Genomic DNA, 22,148 nt, shown 5'->3' with positions numbered 1-22,148 from the left:
ACCTACACACGACCCATCAAACACCATTTCAGATTCCCGCACGAAATCGGGCTTGGTGTGTATCCACACTGAAAGAATGGATAATCATCACATATATCTGCGTGTGTGTGTGTGTGTGTGTGTGTGTGTGTGTGTGTGTGTGTGTGAAGAGCATGAGTTGGGTTTCGTATGCTTCCTTCGCCAAAGAAGACGAAGTAAATATTCCTGGATTCAAATCAAGAACAACTGACATGATGAGAAACACAGAAGTAGATATCCTCGGCGTAGCAAAGCAGCTTAAATCATTTAGTAAATGCAAGGCCTCCTGTTCAGATTGTATACCAGTCAGATATACAATTCACAGAAAGATCCGTACCTAAAGACTGGAAAATTGTTCAAGTTACACCAATACCCAAAAAGGGAAATAGGATAATCCGCTGAATTACAGGCCCATATCAGTAACGTCGATTTAGAGTAGTGTTTTGGAACATATACTTATCGAATCTTATGAATTACCTCTAAGAAAACGATTTATTGACACATAGTCAGCACAGATTCACAAAATGTCGTTCTTGTCAAACACAGCTAGCTCTTTATACTCATGAAGTAATCAGGGCTATCGACAGGGGATGTCAAATCGATTCCATATTTTTGGATTTCCAGAAGGCTTTCGACCCCGTTCCTCACAATCGTGCCTACGGAATACCGCCTCAGTTGTGCGAATGGATTCGTGGTTTCCTATCAGAAAGGTCACAGTTCATAGTAATAGACGGTTGTTGTTGTTGTGGTCTTCAGTCCTGAGACTGGTTTGATGCAGCTCTCCATGCTACTCTATCCTGTACAAGCCTCTTCATCTCCCAGTACCTACCGCAACCTACATCCTTCTGAATCTGCTTAGCGTATTCATCTCTTGGTCTCCCTCTACGATTTTTACCCTCCACGCTACCCTACAATACTAAATTGGCGATCGCTTGATGCCTCAGAACACGTCCTACTAACCGATCCCTTCTTCTAGTCAAGTTGTGCCACAAACTTCTCTTCTCCCCAATCCTATTCAATACTTCCTCATTAGTTATGTGATCTACCCATCTAATCTTCAGCATTCTTCTGAAGCACCACATTTCAAAAGCTTCTATTCTCTTCTTGTCCAAACTATTTATCGTCCATGTTCCACTTCCATACATGGCTACACTCCATACAAATACTTTCAGAAATGACTTCCTGACACTTAAATCTATACTCAATGTTAACAAATTCCTCTTCTTCAGAAACGCTTTCCTTGCCATTGCCAGTCTACATTTTATATCCTCTCTACTTCGACCATCATCAGTTATTTTGCTCCCCAAATAGCAAAACTCCTTTACTACTTTAAGTGTCTCATTTCCTAATCTAATTTCCTCAGCATCACCAGACTTAATTCGACTACATTCCATTATCCTCGTTTTGCTTTTGTTGATGTTCATCTTATATCCTCCTTTCAAGACACTATCCATTCCGTTGAACTGCTCTTCCAAGTCCTTTGCTGTCTCTGACAGAATTACAATGTCATCGGCGAACCTCAAAGATTTTATTTCCCCTCAATGGGTTTTAATACCTACTTCGAACTATTCTTTTGTTTCCTTTACCGCTTGCTCAATATACAGATTGAATAACATCAGGGAGAGACTACAACCCTGTCTCACTCCCTTACCAACCACTGCTTCCCTTTCACGTCCCTCGACTCTTATAACTGCCATCTAGTTTCTGTACAAATTGTACATAGCCTTCCGCTCCCTGTATTTTACCCCTGCCACCTTTAGAATTTGAAAGAGAGTATTCCAGTGAACATTGTCAAAAGCTTTCTCTAAGTCTAAAACTGCTAGAAACGTAGGTTTGCCTTTCCTTAATGTAGCTTCTAAGATATGTCGTACGGTCATTATATGTTATTCAACTAAAAACAAAAACAACATTTGTATACTGCTTGTACAACTCCATCTAAAAGAATATTTCTTCAAGAACTGGTGCTACAAGATGTGTCTCGTCTACAGCCATCGGGTTTCTCTCCAACAGAGCCATGTAAAAATATCTACAACAGACTCATTCTGCTTTGCAAACGTCTCAGTGATTGCAGTGCTCCACGAATCAGCCAATCTCCTTTTCTCGCACTGCTTATAATTCAGGACTTTCTGTCTTCAGTGTGACGCTGCGCAGAATGACAGACCGATCCTGGCGCTCCCCAACTTTCTTCTCCATGGATTTTAGTGCCTACTCCGAATTTTTCTTTTTGTTTCCTTCACTGCTTGCTCAATATACAGATTGAATAACATCGGGGATAGGCTACAGCCCTGTCTCACTCCCTTCCCAACCACTGCTTCCCTTTCATCGAATAAAACAGAAGTAATACCCGGCGTTCCCCAAGGAAGTGTCATAGTCCCACTATTGTTCCTGATCTGCATTAACGACATAGGAGACAATCTGAGTATCCCTCTTAGATTGTTTGCAGATGATGCTGTCATTTACAACCTTGTAAAGTCATCAAATGACTAAAACGAATTGCAAAATGATTTAGATAAGATATCTGTACGATGCGAAAAGTGGCAATTGACCCTGAATAAAGAAAACTGTGAAGTTATTCAGATGAATACTAAAAGAAATCCGCTAAATTTCGATTGCGCGATAACTCACACAAATCTGAAGGTTGTAAATTCAACTAAATACTTAGGGGTTATAATTACAAATAACCTAAATTGTAACTGTCACATGGACAATGTTGTGGGTAGAGCAAACCAAAGACTGCGATTCATTGGCAGAACACTTAGAAGATGCAACAGGTCTACTAAAGGGACTGCTAACACCACGCTTGTCCGCCCTATTCTGGAACATTGCTGTTCGGTGTGGGATCCGCATCAGATGGGACTGACGGATGACATCGGAGAAGTTCACAGAAGGGCAGCTCGTTTTGTATTATCTCGAAATATGGGAGATAGTGTCACAGGCATGATACGTCAATTGCAGTGGCAATCATTAGAACAAAGGTGTTTTTCGTTGCGACGGGATCTTCTGATGAAATTTCTATCACCAGTTTTCTCCTACGATTTCGAAAACATCCTGTTGCCACCCACCTACATAGGGAGAAACGATCATCACAATAAAATCAGGGCTCACACAGAAAAATTTAAGTGTTCGTTTTTCCCGCGCTCCGTTCGAGAGTGGAACGGTAGAGAGACAGCAAGAAGGTGGTTCATTGAACCCTCTGCCAGGCACTTTACTGTGAATAGCAGGATAATCACATAGACGTAGACATGGTAACTTCTTTTGTACCCCTCTTCTCAATCGTGTAATTACGTGACATATCAAACCAAATGGGAGTCTCATCAGCGTTGCCTATTTGGCCCATCGACATATTCTTCTCTTTCCGAAGTGTAATAACATGCCGCTGAAATACTTAAAGCTTGTTCTCAAACTGTGGAAGATTTTGGCATATTGTTGTACGGCGTCTCATAGATAAGCCCGCTCGTTTCATAAAGCGATCAACCCATCCCCAGCTAGCCTTGAACTCTTGCTTCGGTATATTAAGAGCTGCAGCCACTTCTTTTGCTTTTTTTATTGTGGTGTTACTGGTCACAGGTTGCCCAGTCATCCTCCTTTCTCGGACGAATTCCTAAACATTTACTTCAACGTCAGGATGTCTTCCTTTGCGAGCTCTTGCGAATTTCTTTCTTGTAGCGGTAGTTGCAAATAATCCCAATTTCTGTTTCCTCCGTAAGTCAACTTCCATAAGTACGCTTCTGTTACCATGTTTTTCAGCATAATGAATTACTTTACGTTTGAAAGTAGCCTCATGCGATATTTTTCTCTGCTTGCCTACCAATTCGTGACAACCTAATGCAAACACAATGCGAATTACTGTAGTAGGCTAACAATAATGAAAAGATGTTGAGAAGTACAACAATGCGTTGTAACGTACGGGACAGTACCCTAATTTCACTGAGCAAACAAAAATAAAAAAACGACACGATCTAATTGAACCGACGACTAAAGAAAATTTCCTCTCGTGGCAGCAACGGTTTTTGTTCAGACTCCTGCGAACAGAATTCAGAGCAGGAAATATATACCAGCTCTTTTGACTCGATAACCTCTTACTGGATTTACGTCTTCCTTTATTTAATTCACAGATACCGTACCTATATTTTCTTGCTAGAGTTTAATAAATGCTTTTCCACTTCATATCACATAGGGCAAGAAATACCGGTGAACGATTGAAGTTTGTACTCGAATCTAATGCGCCATCGAATCTTATGCGCATCACAATTTTGAGTACTTCGTGTGGTAAAAGAAAGTGCGCACTAGATTCGCGTAAATGCGGTATGGCAACGAATGAACTGTGTCCTATCTACAGTAATCCAAGAGCACACAGCTGCTTTTAGGCTCAAACAAAAACTGCACAATAAGAACATGGACCATTTTAAAAACAAAAGTGACATTCATGATTATTGGCCTAATACTAGAAGAAAGGGAGACTTAAATTATCCTGTACTTAACCTATCTTTGGCATAGAGAGAGGTAAAATTTGCTGCTGTAAAACTTTTCGATGAATTACCAGACGAAATAAAATGTCTGACAGGCACCATTAATAGCTTCAAACAGAAATTGAAATCATATCTCCTTAACACCTCCTATACCATAGATGAGTTCTTGAGTAGGAATAAATAAATCTATAGGTATAACATAAGCATTTTGTGCCATTTAAGAGAATGGGGTTGGTGATAAAAATATTAAGCTTAAAAAAAAAAAAAAAAAAAAAAGAACCTTCATTCATGAGTGTATTTCTTATGCACTTGACACATTCCACACCCTAATGGATAGAGTGAGATTGATCAGTTGAAAGGTGGCTACACTGAGCCACAGCGCCAGAGATCGCTAGAGAGCATTGTTCCGCCGCCTCCACGGGCAGTCATTAGTGATATGTGCTAGAAGTCAGTGCTTGTCCAGGACTCGTAGTAGTCAGTTCGTGTTGAGATGTGCTAGTAGGGAGTGCTTGCTGAGATGTGATACTGAAAAATTCTTGTTGAGATGTTGTAATAGCGAGTCGGTGTGGAGATATATTGTAATAATTTGAGTGCTTGTCATCAATATATGAAGGTAACGAAACTTGATTTATTTTTCATTATTTCCATGTTTTAAATAATGCGTCATTACAGGTTCAGTCAACAAAGCATCTGGCTTGTGTTCTTGGATTAGAGTGTAATTGTGGTTCTCTTGAGTAATTATGGTATTTTTATTTCCTTTAATTAATTCAGTATAAATGTTATTTAAAAATTCTTGTGTTGTTGAAGAAGAACCGTGCCAGATGCGTACGTTGAGTCACACTCCCACACACAGAACAGTTACTCTTGTGCTTGTTGTTGCGTTGGTTTTATAGTTGCTGGGGACTTAATTAATTAATTGTGTTAATGAAAATTTCCATTTCATTCCTTGTTGTTGTTCTAAGCAGTCAGATAGCGTAATAATAACAGTCAGGGCCAACCGTTTACGAGACTTCGTAAACGGACAGACAGCTACTAAAGCAAAAATTTAAAATTATTTTCATTACATTTAATTAAGCCCCCATGCACGTGGCGACCACTGCTTCGGATCGTCCCTTGGAATTCTTCTGATTGTAAAAATAGTAGGCAGTAGTACTGTTGTAGTAATTTGTAGTTTAGTAATTGTAGTCTATATTGCATGTGTAGATTTGGTAATTGGCATTCTTCTAATGGTATTTTTCAAAATTTTTGTTGTTGTCTTGTCTATGGGTTTCACAATTTAGTGCAATTATTTCAATTGTTCGATTAATCGTGTTTGAGGGAAACATTTCGTGTGAATGGTATTGTTGGAGATAAAGTGTCATTGTGTGTAATTTCATATAGTGACGAGTTTTGTATGTTTTGTAAATGATTACGCGGTCGATGAAAAAGGCAAAAATGATGGACAGTGAGAATGACGAAATTGTTGACATGGCGAACTCGCCAACACAGGACAACAGTATGATGAATAATGGAGTTGAAAACAATGTAATAAGTCGGGAAAATAGTCCGGAACCATTTCAAAATTTTTCTCAATCAGAAAATTCTCAGAATACGAGATTAACGATAGAAAATTCGGGAATAGTATTGAACACAGATAGCTTTACAGCTATGACGAACGAAACTGGTTTTGCGGGAAATGTTAGGGGCGAAAGGAATTTCGAACAAGTTAATACGGAGCAGTTGATGGGTGTAATATTAAATTTGGGATCTGAATTAAAAACAGTGGTAACACGGTTAGACTCACTGGGGTCACAGTTGGGATCACAAATAGGAACAATTAAAACAGAGATGGAAACAATGGAAACACGGTTTGACTCACTGGGATCACAGTTAGGATCTGAATTAAAAACTGAGATAGGAACAATGGAAACACGATTAGACTCACGAATAGGGACATGTTTTAAAAATATGAAAGATGAATTAAAGAAAGAAATCAGAGAAGAAGTACAACCGATTTTGAATGCTCACAATAATAGATTAATTGCAGTAGAGATTAGACAAAGGGAACAGGATAGAGAACAGGAAGAGAGAGATCGCGTGATAGTACAGAAATTTTCAGAGTTAAATTTACAGTGTGCACACGATAAGGAAGAGATATTTGAGAGAATCGAGGAATCCGTACCAAATGACAGAATAAATAATCTAACACAACAATATGAACAGTTAACTACCAAATGTATCAACACTGAAACCCGAGTCGCAACACTTACGGAAGACGTAAGTAAACAGAAAGAAAAAATAGGTGACTTAACGGAAAGAGTTGAGGAGATTTCAGATAAATTGACAAGTCTTAGTTTAAATGGGGATAGAGATTCAGATGATACAGCTCCATTACCATTTGCAGAAACCGAAGAGTACCAGAACATAAATAAGCATGTTGAAAATCAGGGAAAATTTAATGAACGCGTTAAAAGGGAAGTTGAGGCATTACGAAAGCAAGTCAAACAAATTGAAGGCGAAATCGTAGGAAAAGACAGCAGAAGAAATTTAGAATCACAGATAGCAGAGGGCTTTGAAGAAGATAATTTGTTTCATTTACGGGACGCAACAAGAGAGCGCCAGGCGCGCGAACTTGACAATAATCGACATTCAAACTGGGACAGACGCGGTAGGTCTTTGTCGCCACGAGGAGAAAACTTTGACTACAAACACTTTTTAACTGTTCGGAAATTTAAGATGTTTCGCAATTCTAAGAATGACATACATCCATGTGCATGGTTAGATCAATTTATGTACGCACTCCCACCAAATTTGCCACTAAGTCACAAACTGAAATTTATGTGCAGCTATTAAAGTCCTCAGGGGATTCACTACACTAAGTGAATATGTGCCATAGCGCTCACAGGGCCCCGAGCTGTAGTGGTGCTATTTCCCTTTTAGTTTTCTGCACCGCTGCCTACTCTTTCACTATTCTTTGTATCTATAAAAACAACTCTTCTACTATCCATCTATCTAGACAGTAGGTAAAGAATAACCGGATTTGACTGTTTTACCCAAAAGTGACTTTGGAAATTACCGTTTGGACTTACTATATTTTCTGCAGCATTTATTCGTAGTATAAACGAAATTTTACCTGTTTATCTTCGTGACAATATTACTTCATATGTTGACGACATTCTTATTGCTAAACGTTCTTGGAGTGAGCATAACAAAATTTTGGATTCATTATTACGTATTTTTGCAAGAGTTGGCATTACAGTGAACTTGGAAAAATCTGAATTTGGTCGGTCTCAGGTGAAATTTCTTGGTCATATTATTTCTACAGACGGTATTCTTCCTGATCCAGAGAAGCTAGACGCTATTCGTAATTATGCTGTTCCTACCACAAAACTTGATGTTCGTAGTTTCCTTGGTGTCAGTAATTTTCTTAGACGCTTTGTTAGATTGGATGATTTGGCCACACCTCGTTTATACATTTCAGTTATGCACACTTTGGTCCCAGAAAATGCTTTCATAAATTACGAGAAAATTGTTACTTCAGTAATATGGAAAAACGTATTCGATCTGTTCTTGCCAAATGCAAATTATGTCAAAAGGCTAAGCCACCAACTGTTTCTCACAGAGCACCGTTGTTTCCTATCATTCCAGCGAAATTAAAGGACATGGCTGCAGTCGATTTGTTCGGTCCAGTGGTTCGATCTACTAATGGTTTTGCGTACATTTTTGTAGCAGTGGAATTGACATCAAAATATGTGTGTTTTACACCGTTACGCAAAGCAACAGCTCGTTCAGTATCTAATGCTTTCATCAAACATTTTCTTAAAGAAGTGGGTCATGTTGATAAGGTTATATCAGATAATGGATCACAGTTTCGCTCTAAAATTTGGCTTCGTACTCTACGGCGTCGTAAGATTAAACCAATTTTTATTTCACTTTTTCACCCTCAATCTAATGCTTCAGAGAGATGGATGAAGGAAATCAATAAATTGTGCCGTCTTTATTGTCATCAGAATCACAGAACTTGGGATCAGTATCTTCATATTTTTCAAAACATTATGAATGAACTTCCTAATGACTCAACTTCTTTACCGCCTCTATTGATATTAAAAAACAAAGCACCGTCAAATCGCATTTCTGAAATCGTTCCTTTTCCGCCTTCACGAAAACTGCGGCATTCTGAAGTTGTGAACCTGGCTCTGCAAAATATTGCATCTGCAGCTGCTAGAAGAGAGAAATCAGCTAAGCGTCCTGGTCGTTTAAAAACTTTGTCAGTTGGTCAAAAGGTATTAATTAAGTCCCATCGTTTATCTCACAAAGGAAAAGGCTTGTGTCGCAAATTTTTTCTGCTTTATAACGGTCCATATAGAGTTCGCAAAATTATTCATGATAACACTGTTGAAGTAGAAACTCTTAAATCTCGACGCTCTAAAGGAATACATCATATATCGAACGTTAAAATTTTTGTGGAATGATATAATTTTGAAACATTTTTGTGGAATGACATACTTTAGAGAAACTAACAGCTACATGTAAACATGCGGAGAGTACAAGGATACCGCGCTGTGTTTTGGCGGCGGCGCGTACTCAAAGCAACAGTCAAGTCGGCGCGCCGCACAAGGCAGTCGTTGACCGCAAACAATCACTTCTTACGTCACGCGCCTACAGCTGATCGAGCGCCCAGTGTGAATGCACTGACAGCCGTAAACAAATACACAGTCTAATTTCTCGGATTAAATTCAGTATAAAACTATAGTGATTTGGTAAATTATGTTATTAACGTTCAGTATTTTTCAGGATACGGTTGTGTAAAATATTTAAGACCTTCAGGTAAATTCTGTGCATGTCCGACGTTAAGACGACTTACTATGGAGAAAATTTCAGGAAGAATGTAATTTTGAAGAAAAAAAAGTAATAAACTAAAAAAGGGTAACTATTAATTGAGTTTATTTTTCACGTAACATAATTCCACTTAGGTACGTATTTTAGATGTAATTTGCTGCTCGCGATTACGTGATTCATACTTTGTGCTAAATTTTATGTTCTATGAATTTACTTGTGAAGCGACGTGCTTGTGTACATTTACTGATTTTGACAATTATTGATTAATGAACAGTGTTATTACTTGCATATATTATGCATCGCTTGGCTGCTATGCTTTTTCACTGACGTCATATTTTTTTTATTATGTGCCAGCTGTGCTTATTTATTTAAATTATAATTGTCACCTGATTAATTGTGCTGATGTGGTTAGATATGTAAGTTACACTTTGTGATTTATCTGCTTGCGCCTTCATGTTTACTTATTAAGATTACATATGAACATTTATTTGCTTATGTCGATGCGATGCTAATGACCTGTTTATTGTGTAAGGCATGTTTGCTGCTGTGCGTATGGATTTCACATTTACACATTTCTGTTTTGTTGTCATAACTACTCTTCAATTTAGAATATAGCAATGCTGATGTACAGTGTACGAACATAGAGTTTAGGTTACACTGTGGTATTAATTATAGATTTTTCGCTTGGCAGAGCCTCGTTATAGGGATTGTGCTGCATCCACTTGTTGACATTCTGTTCTCTACTGGTATATTTACTCGCTATTGCATGTTTTGCTTACGCTCAGTGCCTTATATTTTTAAGATAAGAAAATAAACTGCTATAATTCGACGAACGACATTAGTAAAAGAAAGTCATAGAAGTCACATGAGCTGAGGTTTTATGGAAGCTGTATAAATTTATGCTAATAGGAAGGAAGCTAACGACATGACAGACCAAAACTAGGTTTAGACCATTGACAGTATTACACTGCATTTTCGTGAGCAATTGAAATAGGAAGTGACACTTGACACAAAAAATACTCCACATGTTTGCTTCTGCTATGATTCTTGAAGTGGTGTACACACTGTGAAATATTATGATCATTCACACTCCGTAATCGTACTTAATTACTGAGAGTTATTCGAACTAAAGTCTGTTAGAGGTCATGTATGCATTTCTTTTATTTAATGATGGACAAGGAACCAAAATGTATCTTATAATTTATAATGAGTAGAAAATTTGGGTCAGATGGATTACACAGAGGTTGTGTGTGGACCCTGTGTCTTCGGATTGTATGAGATGATGAATTGAAGTTTGCACTAGAATTTTGTCTGTACTTGTTCGAGGAGACTGACTAGAGGAAAGAGTTGTTATGGAAGTAAAATGATATTGGTGCTGAGGTTTATATGTATCAACGTATTGAGGAGGTATGATTATTGGATTGGAGTTTGGTGGATAAGAGGTAAAGTAAGTGAGGAAGATTAAGTGATGATTATTAGAGTTTTCGTGGACAAGAGGTAAGGTAAATGATATTGGTGCTGAGGTTTATATGTATCAACGTATTGAAGAGGTATGATTATTGGATTGGAGTTTGGTGGATAAGAGGTAAATTAAATGAGGAGCATATTGTTTTTGTTGGTTTATATGGAACAAGGAGGATGAAGATGGCAGACTAGAACACTAAAGTGGAAGGAAGATTGTCTATACACACACTTTGTCAAATCACTAAGCAGTATATACTTTTTTTTTTTGAGAGAGGAAGCAGTTGCATAACTTGGCTCACTGACAGTTGTTCAGCAACCGTACATTTTGATCTGGCTTGGCAAACATTGGTCTTGACATGATGACTATGACGTTGACTTAACTATTATTGACTGTTATACATTGCTGCCACTACTACTTGATACACATGTCGAACATAAAATTTTGACAGAAGTACATTTACACAGTTAACACTATTTAATTACACAGTAGTACTTAATGTGGATGAAAGATGAGTGAGTGTGTTTTGTGTGTTTTCCTTTCCTAATCCTATCCACCTATCTCCTAAATATTATTTTATTTGTATGTAGTGGCTTGCACTGACACCCATAAATATTATAGGTTTACTGTTATTTGTGTATTGTAATAGTTAATAGGACAATTATCTGATATCATTTGTGTGTTTGTTATGATTTGTATGTTTAGTGTAAAAGCATTGTATGTGTTTTCAAACTATTGTTCATGCCTGAACTGTCTGGTTAGTGATGGTGCTGCACTTTTCAACATGATGTGTGACATTTAGGCATGTTTAATTTCTGCTGATGAACTGTGTGATCAGTGATTGTAAAAAAAATTATGGACTGTTACTTGTACCTTCTCTACATGATTGGTGCCACTAGGACATGTTTAATTTCTGCTTATAAACTCTGATGAACAGTGTGATCAGTGATACTAGATTTTATGGAACTGCTTCTGCTGAGAAATGTGACTTGTTGCTGTGTGTACCTACTCAACATTGCTGGGTGCCACTGATGGATTGCTTTTACTGAAATGGAGTCACCTGTTGCTGTGTGCACCTGATCAACATTGCTGGTGCCACTAATGGACTGCTTCTACTGAAATGGTGTTACTTGTTGGTGTCTGCACCTGCTCAACATTGCTGGGTGCCACTGATGGATTGCTTCTACTGAAATGAAGTCACCTGTTGCTGTGTGCACCTGATCAACATTGCTGGTGCTACTAATGGACTGCTTCTACTGAAAAGATGTCACCTGTGCTGTGTGCATCTGCTCAACATTGCTGGTACCACTGATGGACTGCTTCTGCTGAAAAGATGTCACCTGTTGATGTCTGCACCTGCTCAACATTGCTGGGTGCCACGGATGGATTGCTTCTACTGAAATGAAGTCACCTGTTGCTGTGTGCACCTGATCAACATTGCTGGTGCCACTAATGGACTGCTTCTACTGAAATGGTGTTACTTGTTGGTGTCTGCACCTATTCAACATTACTGGGTGCCACTGATGGACTGTTTCTACTAAAAAAATGTCACTTGTTGGTTTTGCACCTGTTGACCATTGCTGGGTGCTACTGCTGGAACTGTCAACTGCTTATTCTTGAGCTATGGAAAGCGTTTATGTGAATATTTGTATAAACTGATTTTTTGTGTATTACTGTTTGTGAAAAGTTATGAGACTCTTACATGCACATATTCGTCATTGCTGACGCTATTGATTGAACTGTTTAACCACATAATACTTGTGTAAACTGTTATGTAAAGTCACATGTATGAAAAAATTTGTATTGCTTACTGTATTCTATATAATAGGTTATTGAAAGGTCAGTGCAAAGCCAAAATTTTATCTAGTTATATGATATTTACGTATTAATATTATCTTTTATTTTTGTCTGTATTTTTTTGACGAATTTGGTGGTATTTTCACCACCAATGCTGGCAAAAATACCATCAAATTCTAGCCGTGGAGGAAGGGCATATGAAAGGTGGCTACACTGAGCCACAGCGCCAGAGATCGCTAGAGAGCATTGTTCCGCCGCCTCCACGGGCAGTCATTATTGATATGTGCTAGAAGTCAGTGCTTGTCCAGGACTCGTAGTAGTCAGTTCGTGTTGAGATGTGCTAGTAGGGAGTGCTTGCTGAGATGTGATACTGAAAAATTCTTGTTGAGATGTTGTAATAGCGAGTCGGTGTGGAGATATATTGTAATAATTTGAGTGCTTGTCATCAATATATGAAGGTAACGAAACTTGATTTATTTTTCATTATTTCCATGTTTTAAATAATGCGTCATTACAGGTTCAGTCAACAAAGCATCTGGCTTGTGTTCTTGGATTAGAGTGTAATTGTGGTTCTCTTGAGTAATTATGGTATTTTTATTTCCTTTAATTAATTCAGTATAAATGTTATTTAAAAATTCTTGTGTTGTTGAAGAAGAACCGTGCCAGATGCGTACGTTGAGTCACACTCCCACACACAGAACAGTTACTCTTGTGCTTGTTGTTGCGTTGGTTTTATAGTTGCTGGGGACTTAATTAATTAATTGTGTTAATGAAAATTTCCATTTCATTCCTTGTTGTTGTTCTAAGCAGTCAGATAGCGTAATAATAACAGTCAGGGCCAACCGTTTACGAGACTTCGTAAACGGACAGACAGCTACTAAAGCAAAAATTTAAAATTATTTTCATTTCATTTAATTAAGCCCCCATGCACAGTGCACACGTAACTTACTAACTATGAACTTTCAAAGGAACCATCCCGGCAGTTGCCTGTAGCGATTGGCGAAATCATGGCAAATCTAAATCTGGATGGTCGGACACGGATTTTAACAGTTTTCCTTCTGACAGTGAGTCCAGTGTGCCAACCACTGCCCCACCTCATTTGGTCCTCTGGGGCAATCTGACCGTACCTCACATAAACTTATGGAAAGAAACTGCACCTGCTAGGACATCTTGAAATATTTTTGCACAAAAAAACGATTTTACAAAAACGTTGATTTCAACAGCCACAGCCTCTTCAGTAGTTTGACACACATTTCTTGTTGAAAGTGACCTAAATCTAACACACTGAGAGCCGAAACCCATGGGAGGGCACAGGATTTTGTGTTAATAGTAAGTAGCTCCTCTGCTGCCGAAGCCTGTGCATGCTTTTATCTTCGTACAGTGCTGCTGGAGATGGGTTACAGACATTCTACATTTCATTCGACAGTAGTCAGACTCTCAGTACACCACTGACTGCCCCGTATGGCGCCCTTTCACCAAAAACTTAAGCTTGTCGAGTGCGTTGGTTTATGCTTGCGGAAACTTTGTCTCTGATCTATACTAGATACCGCTGACCTCGGGAACTTTAATTCTAGTGTGTTTTGGGCTACGCTATGACCCATGTGTCTTGCACTGATTATCTTCCCAAGTTCAGTCAGTTATAATTCGTGACGTGGTGCTATGTTGACTACACATCCATCTGTAATAGACTTCTCAGGTACTGTGGCTAGACTTGTACCACTGCCGCATCTGTGGCTAGACTTGTACCACTGCCACATCTGTGGCTAGACTTGTACCACTGCCACATCTAGCTGGAACATTCGCGAGTCATACAACGTATAACTTCTAATGAGACACCCCTTCCTTTTGCACCCTCAGTTCATACTCATATACAGGGTGGTCAGAAACAGTCAGACAAGCTTGTAAGGGTGTTGCAGAGATAGTTTTGCTGAGAAGTAATTGTCAAGAAAAAAATCGATACTTTGCGACGTTCCTGAGTTATTTAGAATTGAAGCTAGGCAATCAGATCATTAAGATCATTAAGAGCTAAAATGCGGTAATGCACAGACATCTGTGGGTCGGTGATTTACAAATTGTTTATATGCTCAGTACCACTTAAAATGTGCCTTTTTTGGCAGTGATAAATTCGAGCTAGGTGAGGGAGAACAAGCCTGGCAGGCTAATTGAATTTTTGAATGTAATAACCTGATTTGCTAACTTCAGTTGTTAATAACTTGGAAAGAGTGCAACGTATCGAATTCCTTTCTTAATAATTATTTTTCTACACAACCTCACCTGCAACAACCCTACAACCTTTTCAGATTGTTTCTAACCACCCTGTACATGCAAAAGCCATCTCTGAAACTACAGGAAGTTATTATCTTAACAATAGTCACGTCTTACGACAGGGACGGCCAAGAACTCGGCACGTGAGAATGGGTTTGGCTTGCTTGCCATATCCGTCTCGTCCAGCTTCACACTTCCCCCACTGACATTGCACACTGTCTGAGCATGAGGAAGTGGAAGAGGAGAAAACTGCGGAAGTGCCACATTTAAATGGCATTGTAGTCACACTGTGACTTGGTTTCAAATTTCTCAACAACACAGATCACAAAGAAAACAAATTTTCAGTATTAATCAGTCATTTTTGGCGCAATGAAGACATAATATAATTTTTATGTTTTAGAAACCTGTCAGCATACAGACAGATGGAGACAATTTCACCGATTTTCACACTCCGGTTGCCACACAATCGTGACTTTTCTGTTTCATAAACAAAAAGCTCCTTGCGCACATATGTTGATCGAAATATTTTATTGTGTTTGCAGTCTCATTACGGAGATATGTCGAACAATATAGACCTCTTTGGCAATTTTAGCGTAAAAGAATTTTTCCTTTAAACGGGAAATACACTGAAGATCGATCAGTTCCATCTGCACGTGCCCCAGGGGCACTTTGAACTGAAACAGCAAACGGTCTCGAAAACGGCACGTAAACAGATGCAAGATTGTCAATGTCTTCAGAACGTTTGGAAAACTATGTTTGTAATTCTTTCAAGGCAACAATCAATTCTACAAACATCGTGTTTCCTTTATCAACAGATAGCTTAGAAAAGTAGACGGTGTTTCCTGTCAGAATTTTTGCCCCTTCCACAATGCGATTTCCTTTTTAAATATATCCCCATCAAATTAGAAATAAGCTGTTTCTCACCTTGCAGTGTCTTACTGTGAGCAGTGTGCAATCAAGCCAGTTAAAATACAATGTCTGCAACCCATTCTGGATCCCCAAATTTTCGTTTCTGCTCTCCTTTTCTATCAAAAATTCAACAATAACGGGTTTTAGAGTGTGTGTGTGTGTGTGTGAAATCTTATGGGACTTAGCTGCTAAGGTCATCAGTCCCTACGCCTACACACTTCTTAACCTAAATTATCCTAAGGACAAACACACACACCCATGCCCGAGGGAGGATTCGAACCTCCGCCGGGACCAGCCACACAGTCCATCACTGCAGCGCCTGAGACCGCTCGGCTAATCCCGCGCGGCAACGGGTTTTAAATCGACAGATCGTTCTAGGCATGCCTCTTGATTTAACCAACGTACTTTGCAATGAAGTATAAAATCTGCATACTCTTCGTTCAGTTCCATGGAAAACTGTTGCAACCGACAGAGGAAAAATTTTACTACTCGTACCACCAATTTCATCACCTGTTCCATGCCTACAAATTCATGCCTTGATGAATCCCATCTGTCACCCGTTGTAATTTGTTTCTGTTTCATCATTAACTAAATCTTTAAATTCTTTCTGCGTGGTGTTATAGAGTTTTATAAAGTCGTTGCATAGAAATTTGTGGCACCAATGGATTATGCTACTCTATAGCGCATAACAGGTACTGAGAATTTTTATCCTTCTCCTCTGCCATGCCCATTCATTTTGAAAGGGTTATGACGATAGATCGCTAGACTGCCTCTTTTTGTACAGACAGCCAATGGACCTGTATGTGAACTTCTCTTATATCACGAACAAATGGCGAAGGTGAACAGCGCTGACACCACGGTTCCGCCGAACTGCAGAAAGTCGTGCTGACCGAAAAAATGCTAAATGAAATGTTGCGCTCTACCGAGCCGATATGAGACAGGCAGAGCCTCGGCCCACATTGCGCTCGCCTGCAGTCTGGCACGCCGTAGCCGACCCTGTCTTACAAAGAAACATCACCAACCTGACCTCATACTTTAAGGAGAAAGAAAGTACATTTGTAAGATGTCTGTCCCAGCAGTCTATCCCGCGTGAAAATTTGGACACAATTCCGATAGTACGTAGTTATGACATGCTCAATGTATAGCTTTTAAATTTCGCACGCACTGGTTGTTTGTCGCTTTGTCCGCCACACTGCAACCACCATGCACGAGACCGAAGAACTGAACAGCGGAGTGACAACCAGAGCCCTCCTGCCCACAGCATGTTGAAAGTGACTCTGCTGAATGGGTTGTGAAATCTTATTTCAGACAGACGTTACTCCACGCAAAAAATAGGTAAGTAATATTGTAAGTAGGCTGTTTAGGTTTTTATGTTGGTAACGCCATGTAGCGCTCTATATGAAAATCACTGACTGTGCTGTGTGCAGTCTGTGGATGGTTTGCATTGTTGGAATTTGCTATTGTAGTGTTGGGCAGTTGGCTGTGAACAGCGTGTAGCGTTGCGCAGTTGTAGGTGAGCCGCCAGCAGTGGTGGATGTGGGGATAGAGACGGCAGAATTTTGAGAGCGGACGATCTGGACGTGTGTCCATCAGAGACAGTAAATTTGTAAGATGTGATGTCATGAACTGGTATATATATTATGACTTTTGAACACTATTCAGGTAAAAATTTATTTTTAGAGAACAAACAATGTATTTACTTAATAGTGTTCAAAAGTCATTATATATATATATAAATTCATGACTTCCAGTCTTACAAATTTACTGTCTCTGATGGACACACGTCCAGATCGTCCGCTCTCAAAATTCTGCCATCTCCATCCCCGCATCCACCACTGCTGACGGGTCACCTCCAACCGCGCAACGCTACACGCTGTTCACAGCCAACTGCCCAACACTACAATAGAAATTCCAACAATGCAAACCATCCACAGACTGCACACAGCACAGTCAGTGGTTTTCATATAGAGCGCTACATGGCGTTACCAACATAAAAACCTAAACACCCTACTTACAATATGAGTATGTAATATGTCAACAACCAGGCGCAAATACGTTCACTATTATTTTAACAGTATTCTCGTATTGATGTTCTGCAGTTATGCATGCCTCAGACTCAAAATGAGTAAATCTAAGCAACTGAAGAACTGTTATGAAATGTTTTACGATTTATAGTTTAATCGTGCTAATCACGGTGAAGAACAGCGCATCTCCTTCAAAGGAAACGTTAGCGACAGCCCCAGACATTTGTACAAGCCCCACCCATTTACCCCCCTCCACACCTATCCCTCGCCACACCAACCAAGAACAATATGATCTTTGGTAGTCCTCGTCGCTGTCGTGTTTTTGTTCGTCGTTTTTTGTTTTACCGCGGTTGTCCATACTAGCAGTGTTGTGCTGTCAGTACTTCTTAGCAGTTTGTGTAATACTGTCAAAATGAAACATAGATATGCACTCTCAATAAAGTTATCATACACAAGGTACCTAATCTTGACTGCTGTGGCCAACTGCTGTCAAAACTGATATCTAACAGACATTAAAGTACGATAAGATGTGTTAGGATGACACTGACGAAATTATGTACATATGTTTAACAATAGGCAGCTCTAAAGCTCTCAAACACTGAAGAAGAACTCAAAGTAATCTCTTGTCTGCTATAAGCAAGCAGTCATAAGAGTTCACAAGTAAAAATTCACCCATTGCACAGGCAAATAAATATTAATGAAGAATGTCACTGTATAAATATATGCCTGCTTGCATTACGCATTTTACATTATCCCACCCTTATATTCTTCAGTCTTAATGAGGTAATCAGAAACAAACCAAGACATCGACTTTGCCTTGTTTATGCACAACATTGACTTCAGACAATCGAGGTAATGGACAGCATCCTTGGCGATACTACCAATTAATATTTCCCAACAGAATTTCTTACTGTACGCTAGGTGACGGAAATTTGCGCTCACTGCAGTTAACAAATATCAGATTTTTTGATATAGTGCAGATGAAAGCTCATGAAATAAAAAAGACAGTGTGGATACTATTTTTATTTTTCTTTCATATTGATGATTTTTCAACTCGCATATTCAATGAACATATTTCTAATTCTTTTCACAATGGTACCGGAAAAACTGTATTTCGTACTAACTACTGATTTTCTCCCTTGTTATGACTGTCATATCTGTGATACGAATAACTTTGATGTTGGAACATGCAGACCATGGGCGGAGCTTAGGATATGGATTGGTGTGGAGGGGAGTGATTGGGCGGGACTTGTGCACCGTCTGGGGCTGTCGCTAACGTTACGCCTCCTTCAAGGATAGCGTACTTCACGTAACATTGTCAGTTTTAAAATCCAAAGAAAATAACGCAGAACTGCGATGTTAATAATGAAATAGCACTCCGCTACTTCTTTAACGACAAACTACATACACATCTACATAGGTACTCCACAAGCCACCGCTCGGTGCGTGGCGGAGAGTACCATGTACCACTACTAGTCATTCACTCCCCTGTTACACTCGCAATAGAGCTAGAAAACGACTATCTGTATACCCTAATTTGTCGTATCTTATCTTCGCGGTCCTTTCGCGTAATGTATGTTGGCGGCAGTACAATCGTTCGGCAGTCGGCTTCAAATGCCAGTTACCTAAATTTTCTCAATAATATTCCTCGAAAAGAATGACACCTTCCCTCCAGGGATTCCCATTTGAGTTCCCGAAGCATCTCTGTAACACTTACGTGTTGTTCGAACCTACCAGTAACAAATCTAGTAGCCCTCGATGTCCTCCCTCAAGCCGACCTGGTATGGGTCCAGAATACTCGAGCAGTACTCAAGAATTGGTTGCACCAGCGTCCTAATGCGATCTCCTTTACATGTGAACCACACTTCCCTAAAATGCTCCCAATAAACTGAGGTCGACCATTCGTCTTCCCTAACACAATTCTCACATATTCGTTCCATGTCGTATCGCTTTGCTACGTTACGTCCAGATATTTAAATGACTTCACTGTGTCAAACAGAACACTACTAATACTGTATCCAAACATCACAGGTTTCTTCTTCCCACCCATCCGCATGAACATTTTTTCACATTTAGAGCTAGCTGCCAGTCGTCACACCAACTATAAATTTTGTGTAAGTCGTATTTTCCTAGAGTCACTCATCTTTGGCACCTTACCGTATGCCACAGCAAACAACCGCAGGTTGCTGCTCATCCTGTTCATCAAATCAGTTATGCATATAGATAACAGCAGCAGGTTTATCGCACTTCCCTGGGGCACTCCTGACGAGACCCTAGTCGCTGATGAACCCCTCGCCGTCGAGGACAACATACTGGGTTCCACTACGTAAGAAGTCTTCGAGCCAGTCACATAACTTTGAACTTACTTGCTTACTTACTGTATATGCTCGTACCTTCGTTAATAGTCTGCAATGAGGCACCGTGTCAAATGATTTCGGAATTCTAATAATATGGAATCAGCTTGTGGCCCTTCATCCATAGTTCTCAGTGTATCATAAAAGGGCATGAGTGATGCTTTCTAAAACCATTCTGATTCGTCGATGTAAGCTTCTCGGACTCAAGAAAGGTTATTATATTCGAACTGAGAATATGTTGAAGGATTCTGCAGCAAACCGAAGTCAGGGATATTGCTTTGTAATTTTTCAGATCCGTTCTTTTAACCTTCTTATATACAGGAGTCATCCGCGCTTTTTTCCAGTCGCTTCGAACTTTGTAACTTTGTGCTGGGCGACAGATTCACAATAAATGCAAGCTAGCTCAACACTCTTTGTAAAACCGAACTGGGAATTCCATCTGGACCTGGTGATTTATTTGCTTTAAAATCTGTCAGCTGTTTCTGTAGACCAGGGATGCTTATTAGTATGTCGTCCATACTCATTCGTTTCACTCATTTACACTGCATTTGAGATTGTCAACATAAAAATATTCAAAGCAGAGAGATCTCAGACAGAATTTACAGGTTAGAAACCGTGCATTTGCACATGAACAAATCATGATAACCATATCAAAACAGTATTTAAGAAATCCCTTACTCACTCCACTGTACAGTACTTCGCACTCGGGCATTAGGCGGCTGCAGTGAAACGGAGCGAGTGACAAATACACGGTGCGACGCGCGTATGTTTAAAAGCTGTACATTCATAATGTCGTAACTACGTACTGCCAGAATTATTACCCATATTTTCGCGTGGGACCGATTGCTGGGGCTGATATCTTGCACGTGCGTTTTGTCATCCTTAAAGTATGAAGTCAGGTTGGTGATGATTCTTTGTTCGAACCGATAGAATGCAATGTCTTTCTACATGGTTTGAAGCGTTTACACTTCTGTAACATAAGAAGGTATTCAAAATGTTAACTCGTGAAAAAAAGCGTTGAGTACAAAATCGGTGTTTTACGATGTATTTAATCCATCCGCGGACATTACGAATTTGTATAGACGTTCATTTATGTTACAATTATGCCGCCATAACCTGAACAGTATTTATATCATCGGACCAGGAGGAAATGCCTCGTACAAATAATGAATACTACGTTAAGTACCCAAAGATAGGTCTTCAGAGCTCTAAATGAATAATGCCCTGTAATGAAAATCACTATTTTTCACTGCAGGCGACTATTCTCACTTTACATTTTAGCAATGTAAATCAGTCACAGTGTCAACAACAACTCACCAAAAACCTGAACCAGAATGGTCGTTGGGCGTATGAACCCAGTGCCTTTATGTGTCTCAATCACTGAGCCACTCAGCTCGGTGATCGCTTTAATAAGCAGCGTATCTGCCATCTTTGAAAAAAGCAGAAAATAATGTTGGCGTGCCGCGCGGGGCAGCCGTGCGGTCTTGGGCGTCTTCTCACGGCTCGCGTGGCTTACTCCCGTCGGAGGTTCGATTCCTCCCTCGTGCATGTGTGAGTGTCTGTTGTCCTTAGCATAAGTTAGTTCAACTTAGCATAAGTTAGTTCAACTTAGATTAAGTAGTGTGTAAGCTTCGGGACCGATGACCTCTGTAGTTTGGTCCCATAAGACCTTACCACAAATTTCAAAACTCAAATGTTGGCATGCGTGCTCTGAACACAGTCCGCGCTTACCCACCTGATAGTGGAAGCCATTTTGGTGACGACCGCCGGATCCTCGACAATATGTTTCTGAACCGGTGAACAACGTGTGACCGCCTTGTGTTCGGTATAGGAGCTGCACGAATATATATCCCTATCTTCATGGTGATAAATCATTTGTCCTTGCAGTATTTCAAGGTCGCTGCGTCACTTCCACTCACGCCATTTGCTGACAAGGTACTGATACAGTACAATAAAGATAGGCAAGTCTTCAATTGCCGGTTTTATACCTAGAAAAATGTTCAAGGCGATATGAACAAGGTAATTATTGACC

General features: G+C 39.6%; 1 protein-coding gene across 1 annotated transcript in view; it reads right to left on the bottom strand.

Annotated features, from left to right (window-relative positions):
• LOC126259780 (venom allergen 5-like) overlaps positions 1–21,923 on the bottom strand; it is a 63,094-nt gene extending 41,171 nt beyond the window's left edge. Inside the window, exon 1 of the mRNA XM_049956787.1 lies at positions 21,852–21,923. Within this exon, the coding sequence (XP_049812744.1) occupies positions 21,852–21,868 (17 nt within the window). The 5' untranslated portion in view covers positions 21,869–21,923. The remainder of the gene's footprint in view (positions 1–21,851) is intronic.
• Between the last annotated feature and the right edge of the window lie 225 nt (positions 21,924–22,148).

This window comes from Schistocerca nitens, chromosome 5 (genome assembly GCF_023898315.1).
Source record: "Schistocerca nitens isolate TAMUIC-IGC-003100 chromosome 5, iqSchNite1.1, whole genome shotgun sequence".
Classification (NCBI taxonomy): domain Eukaryota; kingdom Metazoa; phylum Arthropoda; class Insecta; order Orthoptera; family Acrididae; genus Schistocerca; species Schistocerca nitens.
The sequence above is the reverse complement of the archived record's forward strand: the minus strand, read 5'-3'. Positions and strand labels throughout refer to the sequence as shown.